The following is a 14299-nucleotide window of genomic DNA, read 5'->3' as shown; positions in this document are numbered from 1 at the left end:
TCAATGTGTCCAGGTTACCTTTTTTAGAAAGATAGCTTATTTTCTTGAATAGAGGTTAGACTCATCAATATTTCTCCTTTAGCAGAGAAAAAAAAAAAAAAGAAAAAATTTAAGGAGTGCTTTTCCAGAAAGCACTGACCATCCTGAGAGTCTCAGGCATTCAAAGCAGCTCTGGGGACATTTAGGGAGACTTCCTGTGAGGGCTGGACTCACCACCCAGCAGGTATAGAGCTGAATCACTAAGGACACAAATGAAAAGGGAGGAGCAAAAGTAAAGGCTTTATATTTCCTCTTCAGGGACCCGGCCACAGTCTCACCCAGCAAACTGTCCATTCACCAGCAGGAAGCAGCTAAGGTAAAGAGAGCCCTGTGGCTGCAGCTGGGCCTGTTGTCAAAGGGGAGCGGACAAGACAGTAAGATCTGGCAGTCGGGAAGGGGTGCAGGGAGTCAACTGAGGGGCAGCTTATTCTCTAACCGAGTGTGGCTTTTCCTGATACCCGCTTGTCCTAGTACTGATTGGATTGAAATTTCTTCCTTCCACAGATGTTCAGTGAGTGGCTAGCTAGGGCTGGTCTCGATGCTGAAATAAAGCATTAAAAAACAAAGTCCTTGCTTAAACGGAGATTGTACTCTAGAGGGAGGGTGGATCAGAAAATAAATACATGTATAATATATCACATATACTATGATATATACAATTTATTTATATTTATCTAAATGCATGTTTATATAATATATGGCAAAGAAATAAGTGAAATATGTGTATATAATATATAGAGCAAGTAAAACCATGTATGTATATGTATGTATGTGTATATATATAATATGTATAAAATAGGGTAATAGAAGGAAGGATAACTGGAAGGATGTGGTCAGTGAAAGCCTTGTTGGTGGAATGGTGTCTGAGCAGAGAGGTAAATAAACTGCTGGAGTGAAGCATTTGTTTATCTTTGGGAAAAGCATCTCAGAAGAGGGATAGAATGTGCAAAGGCCCTGAGGTGAAATCTGCTTGGCATGCTGAAGGAATGCAGGGAAGTGGCATGGCCAGACCAGAGGGAGCTGATGGGAGGCTGGTAGGCAATGAGACTGAGAGGTAGCAGGGGCCAGGGCGTGAAGGACCTTGGTCACAGAAAGGAGTCTGGCTTCTGCTCTGAGAGAAAGGGAAGCCACAAGAGTTTTTGAGCAGAAACCATAAGCAGTTCGGCAGTTAGTGTATAACTAACTAACTGATATTGAAAATTTGGTGGAGGAGGATTAGAGTAGGAAAGGAGTTAGAAGACTATTTCTATAGACCACAGAGAGGTGATGATAGCTTTGACCAGGATGGTAACTGATGAGAGAAAAATGGATAGATGGTGAGGATTTCTGAAGACAGAGAAAACAGGGTTGTTTGATAGATGGAACATGATGTGAATGAGAGAGTGTTTAAGGATGATCCCACAATTTTTGGTTCTGGCAAATGAAGGCCTAGGACCGCTGTGGTTTACAGAGATCAAGACAGCTGCTGGTGGGGGGCAGGGGCAGCCTGGGGTGGGGGGTGCTGGGGCAGGGATGGGGGGTGGGCAGGCTGGAGAGAGCTTCAAGAAGTCAGGAGTCTGTTTTCGCACATGTTAACTTTGGGCTACACGTTAGACACTCAAGTAGAGATGCTGAGCAGGCAGTTAGACAGATGAATCTGGAATTCAGGGACAATATAAATTTGGGAGCTGACAGCAAATCAGTGAGAGTTAAAGCTTGAAGTTGCATGAGATCACCAGTCAGAGTGTAAACAGAGTAGAGGCCCAAGATTTCAGATGCGGCCAATGAGACTGGGAAGGAAGGAGGGGCCCACGGAGGCAGGTGGGGAACTCAGAGAAAAGGATGAGGGAGGAGTTAAAGGAAGGAAGTGCACGACGGAGCGAGGCTCCTGGAGATGACACCTCCCATGGGCGAGCTCTGCGCTCAATGAGTTCTGTGTCCACAGCCCTCTATAGTTTGGGGAGCTCAGTAAGTGTTTGCGGGCTGAATCAAGCAAGCTCTTCCTTCCCGACATGCCGCTGTCCTCAGATAACGCACCTTGCAGCATCGTGTGCTTCTCTCCCAGGATTTCTTCTTCCAGTCCTTCGTCTTCACTGACATCCTGGCTGTGGCTCGCGGCTGAGGGCTTGGGGCGCCTTCTCACGGCTGGCCCATGTGCTAGTATTGCCTTCCTGCCACGGGGGTACGGGCAATGAGCAGAGACGGCGGCCCATGTCTGCCTTGCTGGTCCCACCTTGTCTGTGCATGAATGATTGGAGGGGTGCGCTCTCCTCTCTCCTTGGGGAGGTGGATGGTGTAGACGGAAAGCATCTCATCTGGTGAGCCTGTGTAGCTCCAAATTTACTGTCCAGATTCCAGGGTGAGGAGTGTGGTGAAACGTGGAATTTCAGAGCACAGAGACCCAATTCCTTCTTCCCTTTGGCTCCAGAACAAGCTCAGATGGCTTTTAAATGTATACAAATGATAGCATTGACGTATTGGTTGAAGAAATAGTAACTCTTCTCTTCACAAGACTCCAAAGCTACTGTGAAGCCCCCTTTCTAGCATTTACTAATTTCTTAAAAATAGTGATGAGTATGTCAGTTTTCACAAAGCAGAGTGCTCAGGCTCTTTAATCCATGAAGGTGGTAACTGGACTCCACATATTATCTGTACCTTCACATGATATTATGAGCTGTTTTCTCCTCCGTTTTCAGGTAGTGCTGGGCATAAAATGGATTCCCTTAGCAGAGCAAATGCTGAATTTTGTCTGGCTATGTTCAAAGAGCTGAACAACAGCGTGGGAGATAACATTTTCTTTTCCCCGTTAAGTTTGCTCTATGCTCTGAGTATGATCCTCATCGGTGCCAGGGGAAACAGTGCGGAGCAGATGGAAAAGGTACAGAATGCACCCAAGATGTCCCCGGAGCCTGGAAGCCTTACCTGCACCCCTACGGGCCAGCCAATTAGATCTTTACACAGGGAAAACCGCCATCTTGAGAAAGAACACTCTTGACCAAATCATATTTCTTCAATGTGGATAGTGGCTTAAATAATGTAACACATTACAATGAAAAAAACAAACAAAAGAACACCATGTACATGGGATACACAATCTCTCCTTTACCATTGGTAGATTTACACATTCATTCCCACGATTGCTTCTAGAGTTCAGTCTTCAATGATTTACACATGACAGAGAGCATGTGCATGGTACTATTCTTGTCCTCTAGAAGTGTGATTTAAAATAAAATTTAATGACATTTTAAGGATTATCAAGTTTAAAAAAATTATTCGTTAGTCCATTTGAACATCATAACAACCCTGTGTGGCAAGTAACTATTGTTATTCCTATTTCATAGTTGGGGAAACTGAGCTTTTCAGGTTACATAGGTGATATACAGTGATTTTTCTATAGAAGCCCATTTATTGATGTGGAAAGCCTAGAATAGTGTCACTTAACTCCCTGGATATTTGAATATCCTATTACTTTTGTCCTTTATTTCTTTATTCCATACTTTGATGCACTTTCATAAAATTTTGCATTTAAAATAAGTATTGTGCTGGGGACCCAGGTAATGTTTCCTGTGGCCCTGCGTGGGCCAGTGAATGACCCGAGAGGGGTGGGAGGGGTAAAGAGTCCAGTGCGTGACAACTCAATCCCTGGACTCTCACAGACAGTGGTCCAGGGGACATTGCTTAATCTCTCTTTAGGTCAATCACCTTAATAGGAAATGAAGAAATAGTATCTACTCATGAAGTTCTTGGGAGTTTAAGTAAGATATATGAAGCCTTAGTTCAGGACTTAGAATATAACATCATTAAATATTAGCTATCTCATTGGTCTTTATCTGAAATGGAAAAACAGGCACTTGTAACTGTTAGCCTTTGTAGGCTGTGTGTTGCTTTTGATGCCAATTGATTCTTCTTTCTTCTTCTAGGTGCTTCACTTTGACCGTATTGCAGAAGCATTAAAGCCAGAATTTAAGGACTCAGCTAAGGTATGCTAATGCTACTGCCTTGCTGTCAAACGCTCTTTAACATTAGAGCACCAAGAGAGAATGGTGCAGGGTTGAGTAGCAGCACTCCTTCTTGTCTTTTAAAGGGGCTTACAATGTCCACCGTGGTCTATTTCAACCTTCCTGATAAGTGCTATGGCCTATAGAGTTCACATAATGATAATGGTAACAATAATAAAGTCTCCAGATTCCATTATATGATTTGTTGTCATCCTTACTCGAACTTCTCTGTTCTTTTATAAACTATGTGCCATGCTGGGACTGCCAGCCTCATCTCTGCCATGCTACATTCTTTAGAACAGTAAGGGACTGAGGAGGGACCCTGAGGCTTTGCCACACAATTATATGGCAGGAAAACAGGGCTTAATACTGCCCAGCCCACCTGTTGCTAGTTCCTTCTGGAAGGAGGATTCTTTTGAACGTGAAATTTATACAGAACTCCCACATGACAATAGTTGTGATGGTGACTGACTGAGGAAATACATAAATGTGTATAGATTCACAGGATACTTACTTCACAGAACCTAATTTATTGTTAGGAGATTAAAGCTGATAGTTTGGTGATCTTTGCTTTAGGGAATGTAGGCATAACCCTTCCAATGTCCATGAATCAGATGCATCAAAGCTGTACACTTAAAACCAGATTGCTCCTCAGAGGGACAGATGGGTGTAAAAGGCCAGTTCAGGGAAGAGCTGAAAAAATTGACTAAATAGTCACAGAGAACAGAGATATTGAAAGGAGTGTGATAGAGAAGAGAAATGATTCTCTAGGTACTAAGGCAGGGAAGGGAAAAAACAACCAAAACCCAAACAAAGGAACAAAGCTTGGATTAGTGCCCTGAATACCTGCTTAGGATCTCTTTATTTATAACGACTTCTGCTTTTGAACTAATTCACTGGACTGACAAGTGCATGTGTGTTTCACAATAGCGTACAGTTCTGCAGACAATCCGTAATGAGAGTCAGAGTGCTGAGGTTATTGTGCTGGAGGAAATTCGAGAAGGAAAATGCTTTCAAGTCTCAAGCTCCATGTTGTTAGTACTGTATGCAGCACCGTTTCATTTGGAGGCCAACACTCACTCTCTACTTATTGTTTCCTCCTTATTTAGAACTCTTCAATGGCGAGAAATTAAGCAACTTAATACTCCATTCTTTGTTTATTGTGCTTCAGTGCAGCCAAACTGGAAGGATTCCCTCAGGGTTTGGAGGCCTAGTCTCTCAAATCAACCAGCCAGACTCTAACTACACCCTCAGCATCGCCAACAGACTCTATGGGACGCAGGCAGTGGCATTCTATCAGGTAAGTCCACCTGGAATAGTGGTCAACAGCTTTCTTGGCATCCTCTGAATTTCACACCATCAGCTCAATCAAGGGTGAGAAGAGTCACATGGCATCTATCCTGAAGAGATTAAATGTGAGCCCAGTTAGAGTTTCAATGAAATGGTTTTACTGGAACCCCATCACATAAACACACCCGCCCAAATCACCAAAGTTGTTCAAGAACCAGTCAGGGATGAAGCACAAAGCAAAGCAGGTAAGACCAATCCCTTATAAACCAGAAGAAAAACAAAGTCTTTTCCTTATCTCTTCTTCAAAGGTCCTAAGCATCAGAGTCTCAAGAATTAGCAGAAAGTACCCTGGACTGGGAGCCAGCAGACCTGAGTTCTGTTCTCAGACGTATGACTTTGGGCAAGTCAATTACTTCTATCTGTAAAATGAGAGAATAAGACCAAGTTTTTATTTGATTACAAAATTTTAACACTATTTACGCCCTTTCCCAACAGCATTGGAATATATATTTCTATAGAGTGTTTACTATGTGTCAATCACTCTACTGTGTACATTATAGACATGGTCTTATATAATCCTTTCATAGTATTAAGATATAGGTACAAAATTGTCACTAATTCCACAATTGTGAAGCAGATCCTGAAAAGTCAAGTTGACAAAGGTCACATAGATAATTAAGTGGCGAAGCCAGAATTTGATCCTTGTCCAAATCCGTTTTCCGGTTTTTCATTGCTATCTCATCCTGCTGAGATTGAGGTGAGCTGCTAGCTTTTGTGACACAGCTTTAGTGGGAAGAGTGTTATTCAATGCCAGCTGGGTGATGCAGGGTGCAGCCTTGAACTTCTAATGTTCTTCTTTAACCTAGAGGTGTCTTATACATGACAAGTTTGAGATGGTCAGAATGTTTGTAACTTCTGGTAGCCCACCCTGCCACTACAGATATTTCAGAGGTGTTTCCTTTTACTGTCCTAGAAGGGAATGGCATGGGGGGGGGGGGTGCTGGAAGTGTGGGAATTAGCAATTGTGGTCCTTGGAGTTGGGACACTCTCTCTCATTCCTTTGTGTTCCCCAAACAGTGATCTGGACAGAATAGCAGGTAACTGTTGATTTGGGATAATGACAGTTACATCTGTTTCTGAAGTGAAAAGCTCCTTGTTAGTAATACGAAGATTGTCACAATCTATGTCATAAGATATTATCCCAGGATTCTGTCCTGGGCAGTCACATCAGCACGTTCGAGCCACAGTGAGACCCAACTCAGGACAAGAATCATGTCGAGGCCCAGGTTTGTTCTTGGTGAATCCCCTGTGGTTCTTCACTGGACTCAGGCACAAGGGAACCCAGCTAAGCAAAGGACAAGCCAAAGGCCAGGCAGCCACTTCCATAGCTTCCATACTCCTAAGCCTTTATCTCTCCCTAGATGTTCTGGGTGGGACACTGGGTCCTGCTGGACTACAGAGGTCTCAAGAATGGAATTTCAGTTTCATTTGAATCCACGTAGATTGAATGCTAGGAATTAGGGGGGATGTGTGGTCATCAGTGGTGGCTCCGGAATGCTACCCAGGGGCTGGTTTGAGAGTGGGAAGTTGGTTAAAGAGAGGGCTAGCTTCTTTATATTGAATTTGTACATTAGTTTTTACTTGGATAATAGATGTGAAAAGACTAGTGAGTCCTTAATGTACTTTGGCATACATTTTACATAAAGTTGAAAAAAAAAATCAATGTCTACATCGGCCCTGGCCGGTTGGTTCAGTGGTAGAGCGTCGGCTTGGCGTGCAGAAGTCCCGGGTTCGATTCCCGGCCAGGGCACACAGGAGAAGCGCCCATCTGCTTCTCCACCCCTCCCCCTCTCCTTCCTCTCTGTCTCTCTCTTCTCCTCCTGCAGCCAAGGCTCCATTGGAGCAAAGATGGCCCGGGCGCTGGGGATGGCTCCTTGGCCTCTGCCCCATGCGCTAGAGTGGTTCTGGTCGCAACAGAGCGACGCCCCGGAGGGGCAGAGCATCGCCCCCTGGTGGGCAGAGCGTCGCCCCCTGGTGGGCGTGCCGGGTGGATCCCGGTCCGGCGCATGTGGGAATCTGTCTGACTGTATCTCCCCGATTCCGGCTTCAGAAAAATACAGAAAAAAAAAAAAATCAATGTCTACATCAGAGGAATGTATCATTATTTTTTCATGTATGGTGGTTTGTGAGGAGGTTGGGATGGGCCAGGTGGAGACCAAACCTTCTGTTAGACCGCAAACAAGCAAACCGGTCAATCGCTCTGGTCCTCGCTTTTCCCATGGGGAACGTTAGTGCTGTCCCCCCATCCGTTTGTGTCCTTCGAAGAGGGAAGGGGAGAAATCAAGTGAAAAGGTAGGCAGTCTACTGCAATTTGTGACTTTTGCTTTGAATGTTTTAAATGAAGAATGCCCACGATATGATGGAAGTAGCAACCAAAAACTTCTGGACATTTCTTTTGGAAAGTTTTTGATTTGTTTGAATACTTTTGTATGGATTCTCCTTCCTTTCAGATGTTTAGACATGCGCTGCTTTTTTTCTGTTGTGAGTTTAGAGTACAGTGAGTTGGAGGTGCTCGTTTTCCTTAAGTTATTTCTCTGTTGTTATGCAATTTGTCTCTCTCTCTCTCTTTTTTTTTACAGCAATATTTAAGCTGCTCTGAGAAACTGTATCAAGCCAGGCTGCAAGCTGTTGATTTTAAACACTCTACAGAAGAAACGAGGCAAACTATTAACGCTTGGGTTGAAAGTAAAACTAATGGTAAGGATAAGTCACATGTGTGTCTCCTAACTTGATTGGTGCTGACTCCCTGAGTCAGTGCTAAAGAGGGCTGAAAGCTGACTCAGCAGGTTAACAATGGAGGAAGTGGAAAAATATTTTGGAATATCCCTTATAGCCATTTGTCCTAAGTGACCTAGCCAAGTGACTCTGCACATGAGGGGAACACCATGTCTACGTTAGAGAGGTGTTATCATAGAATCTATCTTAGATCTACCTTTCCCAGTATTAAAGAAAACTCTATATATTGTTAAGTATTTCCTTTTTGAATGGAACATTAGTCACATCACAGATGTGTCCATTTCTTTTCAAAAACCCTAATTAGGGAAAAATGTAAAGATAAAAGAGAATAATATAATGAATCCTATTTACCCATCACTCAACTGAAATATTTACTACATATGGCCTATATTAATATGCCCAGTGCCTAGAACAGTGCCAGGCACATAGAAATCTCTTAAAATAGTTTTAGCATAAATGGTTTGATTAGTGTTGTCTGCTATGGGTGTACTTTAGGGATCCACACACTGTGTGTTTATTTAATAATTACTTTTATTTAATAATTCTTTTATACAATTACCAACTTATATATACACACACACACATATATATGTATATATATATAGAGAGAAAGCATTTAATGTTAGTTATTGTGACTATTTAACTGTCTCTCGTCAATAAGTTCAAATCCAAATATATTATCTATTTTTTTTTCTTACAAGGAAAAATTACAAACCTCTTTGGAAAGGGCACAATTGACCCTTCTTCTGTAATGGTCCTGGTAAATGCTATTTATTTCAAGGGACAATGGCAGAATAAATTTCAGGAAAAAGAGACCATTACAACCCCTTTTCATCTAGGTGAGGTACGTATTACATCTTCAGATAGATGATAAATTTTGGAGACTGAAACAATTGTTTAAGGACAAGTTAGAAAGATTTAATGAGAATACCGGTCTAGGTTTCTGTAGGTTCCTTTAACTGTGTCTTCTATGAATTTTATTTTTATTTTTCCTTATGAAGTGTTGGTAACTTTTGTCACAGGGCAACTGGAAGAGACAAGAGCCAACCCTTTCCTTACTATTCTCCTGTCTGTCTGTCTGTCCTTTCCATATATTATATATATGCTGTGGGTTTGCTCTAGAGGCTCAACGCAACTATCTATTATTTTTCTTCTTGAAAGTCTCTAATTGAGTTGAAAAAGGAAATGATCCCATGATACCATTTTCCCCCACATAACTCATTTTATGGGGAAACCCTGGCTTTGTTTTTGGGAAACGCGATTTTATTGTTCTTGTTACTATACACATTATTTGAACTATTCAGGCTCTAACAAGGACTTACTTTGAAATAAAAATATCATAGCCCTTGTGAAGGAAAGTAATAAGGTATATTTTGTAGTTTATGTTTTACTCGTGCCCTTAGAGTGTTAGAGGCGATACTTATGTTATGCAAGGAAATCAGTATACATGCCTGTGCACGCACATATGTAACCACCACCTAATTGCAATCTTCTTACAAAGCAGGGTAAGAGCGTCACGGTGGAGATGATGTGTCAGACTGGGATGTTTAAACTGGCCGTCCTGAAGGACCCGCCGATGCAGGTGCTCGAGCTGCCCTACGCCAACAGCCAGCTGAGCATGGTCATCCTGCTCCCAGCGGGCACAGCTACTCTGGACCAGGTAACCCAACTGGGGTGCCAGCAGCAGAGAAAGCATGTGTGCACTCTGTGTGTGTGTGTCCTGCGATGTCAGCGCAGCCAGTAACTAACTCGTGGTGGGGGTTTAGTGGCACTGCCCCAGGGACTGTGAGGGAAGGGGAACTCCTAGTCCCTGCCTTCAAGATTTTGTATCTAGGGAAAACAATCTATTTTTATATTTAAAAATGTGCCTGGAGGCAAAAGTGCCATGTTGTACACACACACACACACACACACACACACACACACACACACACACGTCATTTGACACTTATTCCCTGGAAATCTGAAGAAACCGTCCTTCTCTCAGGAGCGGCATGTCTGCTCCGAGTGTAACATGATTTTGTGGGCTAAGCACCATTTCTAGTGTCCTGGTTTTGTGGGGGAGTGAGAGCCACAGCCGCTGAGAAGAGGCCACAGTGGCAGTGGGGGTTGGGGTCTAACCCTCTCCCCAGCTACCGCCCCAGCTGCCGAGCACAGAGCGGGCAAGCTGCCGATGTGCACTGGCCGCTGCTCCTCCCCAGCCCTGCCGGGACCTCTCCGGGCTCTGAGACCAGCTGAGCCTCTGCCTCTTGCTAAAGCTGACATGCATGCGGAGGCTGTTCTAATCAGAGCACAGAGCACGTGCAAAGGCCTTAGAAGCATGAGGCAGCGAGATGGCTCTGTGTCACGAAGCTGTGGTAGCTTGGGCCAGGGCAGAAGACAAAAGGAAAAGACAGGAAGAGAAGCCACTGCTCTTATATTGCCAAGATGGCCAGAAGGTGACAAAAAGTCTACAGCCCTTGTAGTAGAGAGATGATGGCCTTGCCCTGCTGGTGTGGACCTGCGGGGAGGGCTGCAGGCAGTCTCTAATGCCCGAGGATGTAAGTTGGAAGAGTCTACAGAAACTTCTGGAACTGAGTGGAGAATGGGGTCCCAGAGTTGTGAGGCTGCTTTGGGAGGTCTGAGCAGGGACGAGGGAGCTGCCATGCTAGGCAGAAGCATCCAGAGTTCAGTGCCAAAGGCAGGGACAGGAGGAGATTGGAGCAGAGCAGAGTGGAGCTCCTGGAAGCCACATGATGCATGAGCTCTGACAGAGGTTGCTATGAAGTGTTTCAGGCATGAGAACCAAGGAGAAATGGGCGAGTGCATCCGGGAAACGGGAAAGCAACTGCAGAAGCATTAGAAAGAGGTTAGGTCAAGTCCACGCGCTCTGAAGAAATGAACTAGGCAGCACATTGGACAAGTTCAATTATGAAATATCAACGAGAAGTAGACAATAGGAAAGGGAAGACATGGATGAATGCAAGATTCTTTTTTTTTTTTTTTTTTTTTTTTTGTCCCCAGATAAAAGTTAAGCACAGTTTAAAGGTAGAGGAGAAATCAGTGAGATTGAATCCTTTGCAGTGAGAATTATCAAACACACAGCAGTTAATGCCAAGGTGCATGCCTGGCTCGTGTGGGCCCATCTGTGTTTTGTCTCCTAGATAGAGAAGCAGCTGAACGTGAGGACATTTGACAGGTGGACGAGCGCTTCCAGCATGATGGAGAGGGATGTGGAAGTCCATCTGCCCAGATTCAGACTGCAGATCAAGTATGAGCTGAATTCTCTGCTGAAGTCCCTCGGGATGACAGATGTCTTCAGCCAGATCAAAGCCAACCTGTCTGGAATATCACCAGAAAAGGGCCTGTATTTATCAAAGGTCATCCACAAGTCATATGTGGATGTCAATGAAGAGGGCACCGAGGCAGCAGCGGCCACTGGGGACAACCTTATTGTAAAAAGACTCCCCATCCGAGCTCAGTTCGTGGCGGACCACCCTTTCCTGTTCTTCATACGGCATACTGACACCAGCACCATTCTCTTCTGTGGCAAGCTGGCCTCTCCCTGAACAGATGGGGTTGAGCAAGGCTCAAAGTCACAGAGGAGGTGCAAGGACAAAGTTGTGACTCAGTGTGGTTCCTGCCTCTCACACTGTGTGCCTCAATTTGCTTGTCTGCGAAATGGGTCTAAGATCTCTCTCAACTTTGTGAGTTGGCAAACCCTAAGATTATGGTAACCATGGAAAAAGGTATATTTACAAAAAAAAAAAAAGCTTTTCTGATTCTCTTATCTTTGGGGGCTCATTTAAATGCTGCCTGGGTGACATAATCAAGTCATCAAAGAAAATTTTAAAGAATTACGTTTTTTGTTTTTTTAAAAGTTGTATATGTCAATGAGCTTTTGAATAAGTGACTTATTTTCCTTTGAAAACCAGTCGAAGGGCTTTTGCTTTGTTTGAATTTTTAAATATTATATAACTTTCCTTGCCTGTGTAAATATGATGTCATGAATTTTAGTTCAAAACTCTGCATTGGATGTAATAAATATAAGAAATGCCTTATGTTCTTTTGAAGACAATTCAATGGAATTTTTGGCCAAATGTTGCCAGACTCCCACTTGAATAACAGACGCCCCTTTTATCTCTTTCCACGATAGGCATGTGTCTCTTCTTTGTGTCAACAGAGAGCAGGGCTCACTGGGGTGCCCAGCTTCACGTCACCACCGGACCTGAAAGGGCACATCCACCTCCGGCCAGACACCAGGCTTGCTGCTGTCCCAGAGTGACTGACTTTAAGACCCTGGTCATTATTCATTGATATCCTGGTTCATTTCTTGCACAGATACTTCTTGAGCACCTACTAAGTTCTAACAGCATATTAAGCCACGGATCTATGCAGTGAATAACAAAGAGCCCCCGCCTTAGATTTCCTCAGCTTATTTGTCAGCAGGGAACTCAGACTTTGGAGCAGTAATGGCAATGGCTGACGACTGCTGTGAGAAGTCTGAGTGACCTGTCTCTGTGTGTGTGCTGTGTGCTGTGGGGCAGTCATTTCACTTGTGAGCCCTGTAAGCTGTTTCAGGGATGGAGGTCTCTCTTCTGAGGACAGTGACTTGATCAGATTTGCATTCTAGAAACATCACGTGGGCTTCCAAATGGCTGTCTTCACAATGGGAAAGATACATGATAAACGACATGAAATAAAGAGCATTTTCCATACCAATAGTCATGTCAGTAGACTGGGGCAGCTCCGCAGTGGGGATAAACCGCCTGCTCAGGGTTTATTTTGGTTACGTGTAGATAGCATCTTCGACAATTTAGGTGTGACAGTGAAGGGCACCATTAGGATGCTTAATTGGGTGATGGAATCGTCCAGTAATGTGGACATGAGTCAGAGTCACCCACAGCAGTCCTGATGCTTCTCTGCCAGGAACTCCCCAGTCTGCTCCCCAAGCACCTCTGACTGTCAGCGTTGAAAGGACCCTTTGTTAAGATGCAATAAGGCTGTCGTCTGACATTTACCAGACTGGGATTTGGCAGGGTTTCCAAATTCTATATGCAATCTACAGATTTATTTTTTTAAATACTGCTTTCTGTTAATTAAATCTCTGTGTGGCTTTGTATAGCCTGCATCTCCCAGACTGTATGGCCCCAACAGTCTGCATAGATCTCACTGGTTACTGTGGGTCCTTCAGAATCCATGCCTTACTTCCCTCGTTCCCCCAGTCCTGTCTGGGATTGCCCCCTCTCCCCCAACTCATGGTTGGCTCCGTGTGGAATCCGCTCCCCTCTCTCTCGTGCCCCAGAGCGGTGGGAAAGCCTGTGGCTCTGCCACCAGGCACAGGGAGGTGCCACCCTCTGTTGGTGCTGCGCCCAGAACTGCATTGGACCAAGAGTCCCTGAGCTCCTGGAGCTGCTGTTCCTGCCCAGAGGCTCAAGGATTTGGTGTGGGGAAGCATCTCAGTGCTCAGAGGGGAAGCCGCGATGGGAAAACTCTCCCCACCTGTCGGCTGCACCCCATCCCCTTGTTCTCAAGGTCATCTCCAGTCTGGTTCAAAAGTGTGCAGAGGCTATGGAACTGGCCCATGGGAGGCTTTTCTCTCTGCAACTCGGGCCCGAGCACACGGGTGCGCTGCTAGCACAGCTGCCCTCTGTCTCCAATCCTGAACCACCGCCTTGGGTCGTGGACACCCTGAGTCTTACCGGAGCCCGAGCTCTTTCCAGGAGGCCCCTTGGTCCCTCGCGCACTAGGAAGCAGTGAGCTTCCTTACTCCCTCCCTCCTCCCGCACGACACACCACCTGGATTTCTGCGTGACTCTTTTCTGTTTGAATTTTCTCACTAGTACTTATTGCTCTCATACATCTTATTCTATTTTGCTATGGAGAATCTCTTCCCATTAGTATGTGAATTTGGTGAAGTCAGGGTTTAAAAGAAAATTGTTTTTGGTTGTTGTTGTTCCAGTGCCGACAATTTCTCATGCATAGTAGATACTCAGTAAGTTTAACTTAATGAATGAAGTAATTTATTCCTTTAGTACTTCAATGTTTTGAGTGCCTACTATGTGGTTTGAGCAAAAAAAAGCTCACCAGCTTGGACCCAAGGTCTCTAGCTAGAGCAAGGGGTTACTCAGTCTGCTGAAGGCCCATGGTCAAGGCACATATGAGAAAGCAATCAATGAACAACTAAGGTGTCGCAACGAAAAACTGATGATTGATGC

The 14299-nt window shown here is 44.5% G+C and overlaps 1 protein-coding gene across 2 annotated transcripts; it reads left to right on the top strand.

The window, feature by feature from the left end:
• The first annotated feature begins 302 nt into the window (after positions 1 to 302).
• On the top strand, positions 303 to 12777 carry SERPINB11 (serpin family B member 11). 2 transcript variants are annotated; one of them, XM_066352499.1, is made up of 8 exons: positions 303 to 355; positions 2715 to 2896; positions 3939 to 3998; positions 5188 to 5316; positions 7946 to 8063; positions 8804 to 8946; positions 9604 to 9762; positions 11246 to 12777. In XM_066352499.1, exons 2-8 carry the CDS (start codon positions 2732 to 2734, stop codon positions 11648 to 11650), a joined length of 1179 nt encoding a protein of 392 aa, XP_066208596.1. In that variant the 5' UTR covers positions 303 to 355; positions 2715 to 2731; the 3' UTR covers positions 11651 to 12777. The 2 variants fall into 2 exon arrangements, with proteins under 2 accessions (XP_066208596.1, XP_066208597.1); XM_066352500.1 differs by having other exon boundaries at positions 9607 to 9762; positions 11246 to 12776.
• The last annotated feature ends 1522 nt before the right edge of the window (positions 12778 to 14299 follow it).

This window comes from Saccopteryx leptura, chromosome 11 (genome assembly GCF_036850995.1).
Source record: "Saccopteryx leptura isolate mSacLep1 chromosome 11, mSacLep1_pri_phased_curated, whole genome shotgun sequence".
Taxonomy (NCBI): domain Eukaryota; kingdom Metazoa; phylum Chordata; class Mammalia; order Chiroptera; family Emballonuridae; genus Saccopteryx; species Saccopteryx leptura.
This window is presented reverse-complemented; position numbering and strand designations above follow the sequence as displayed.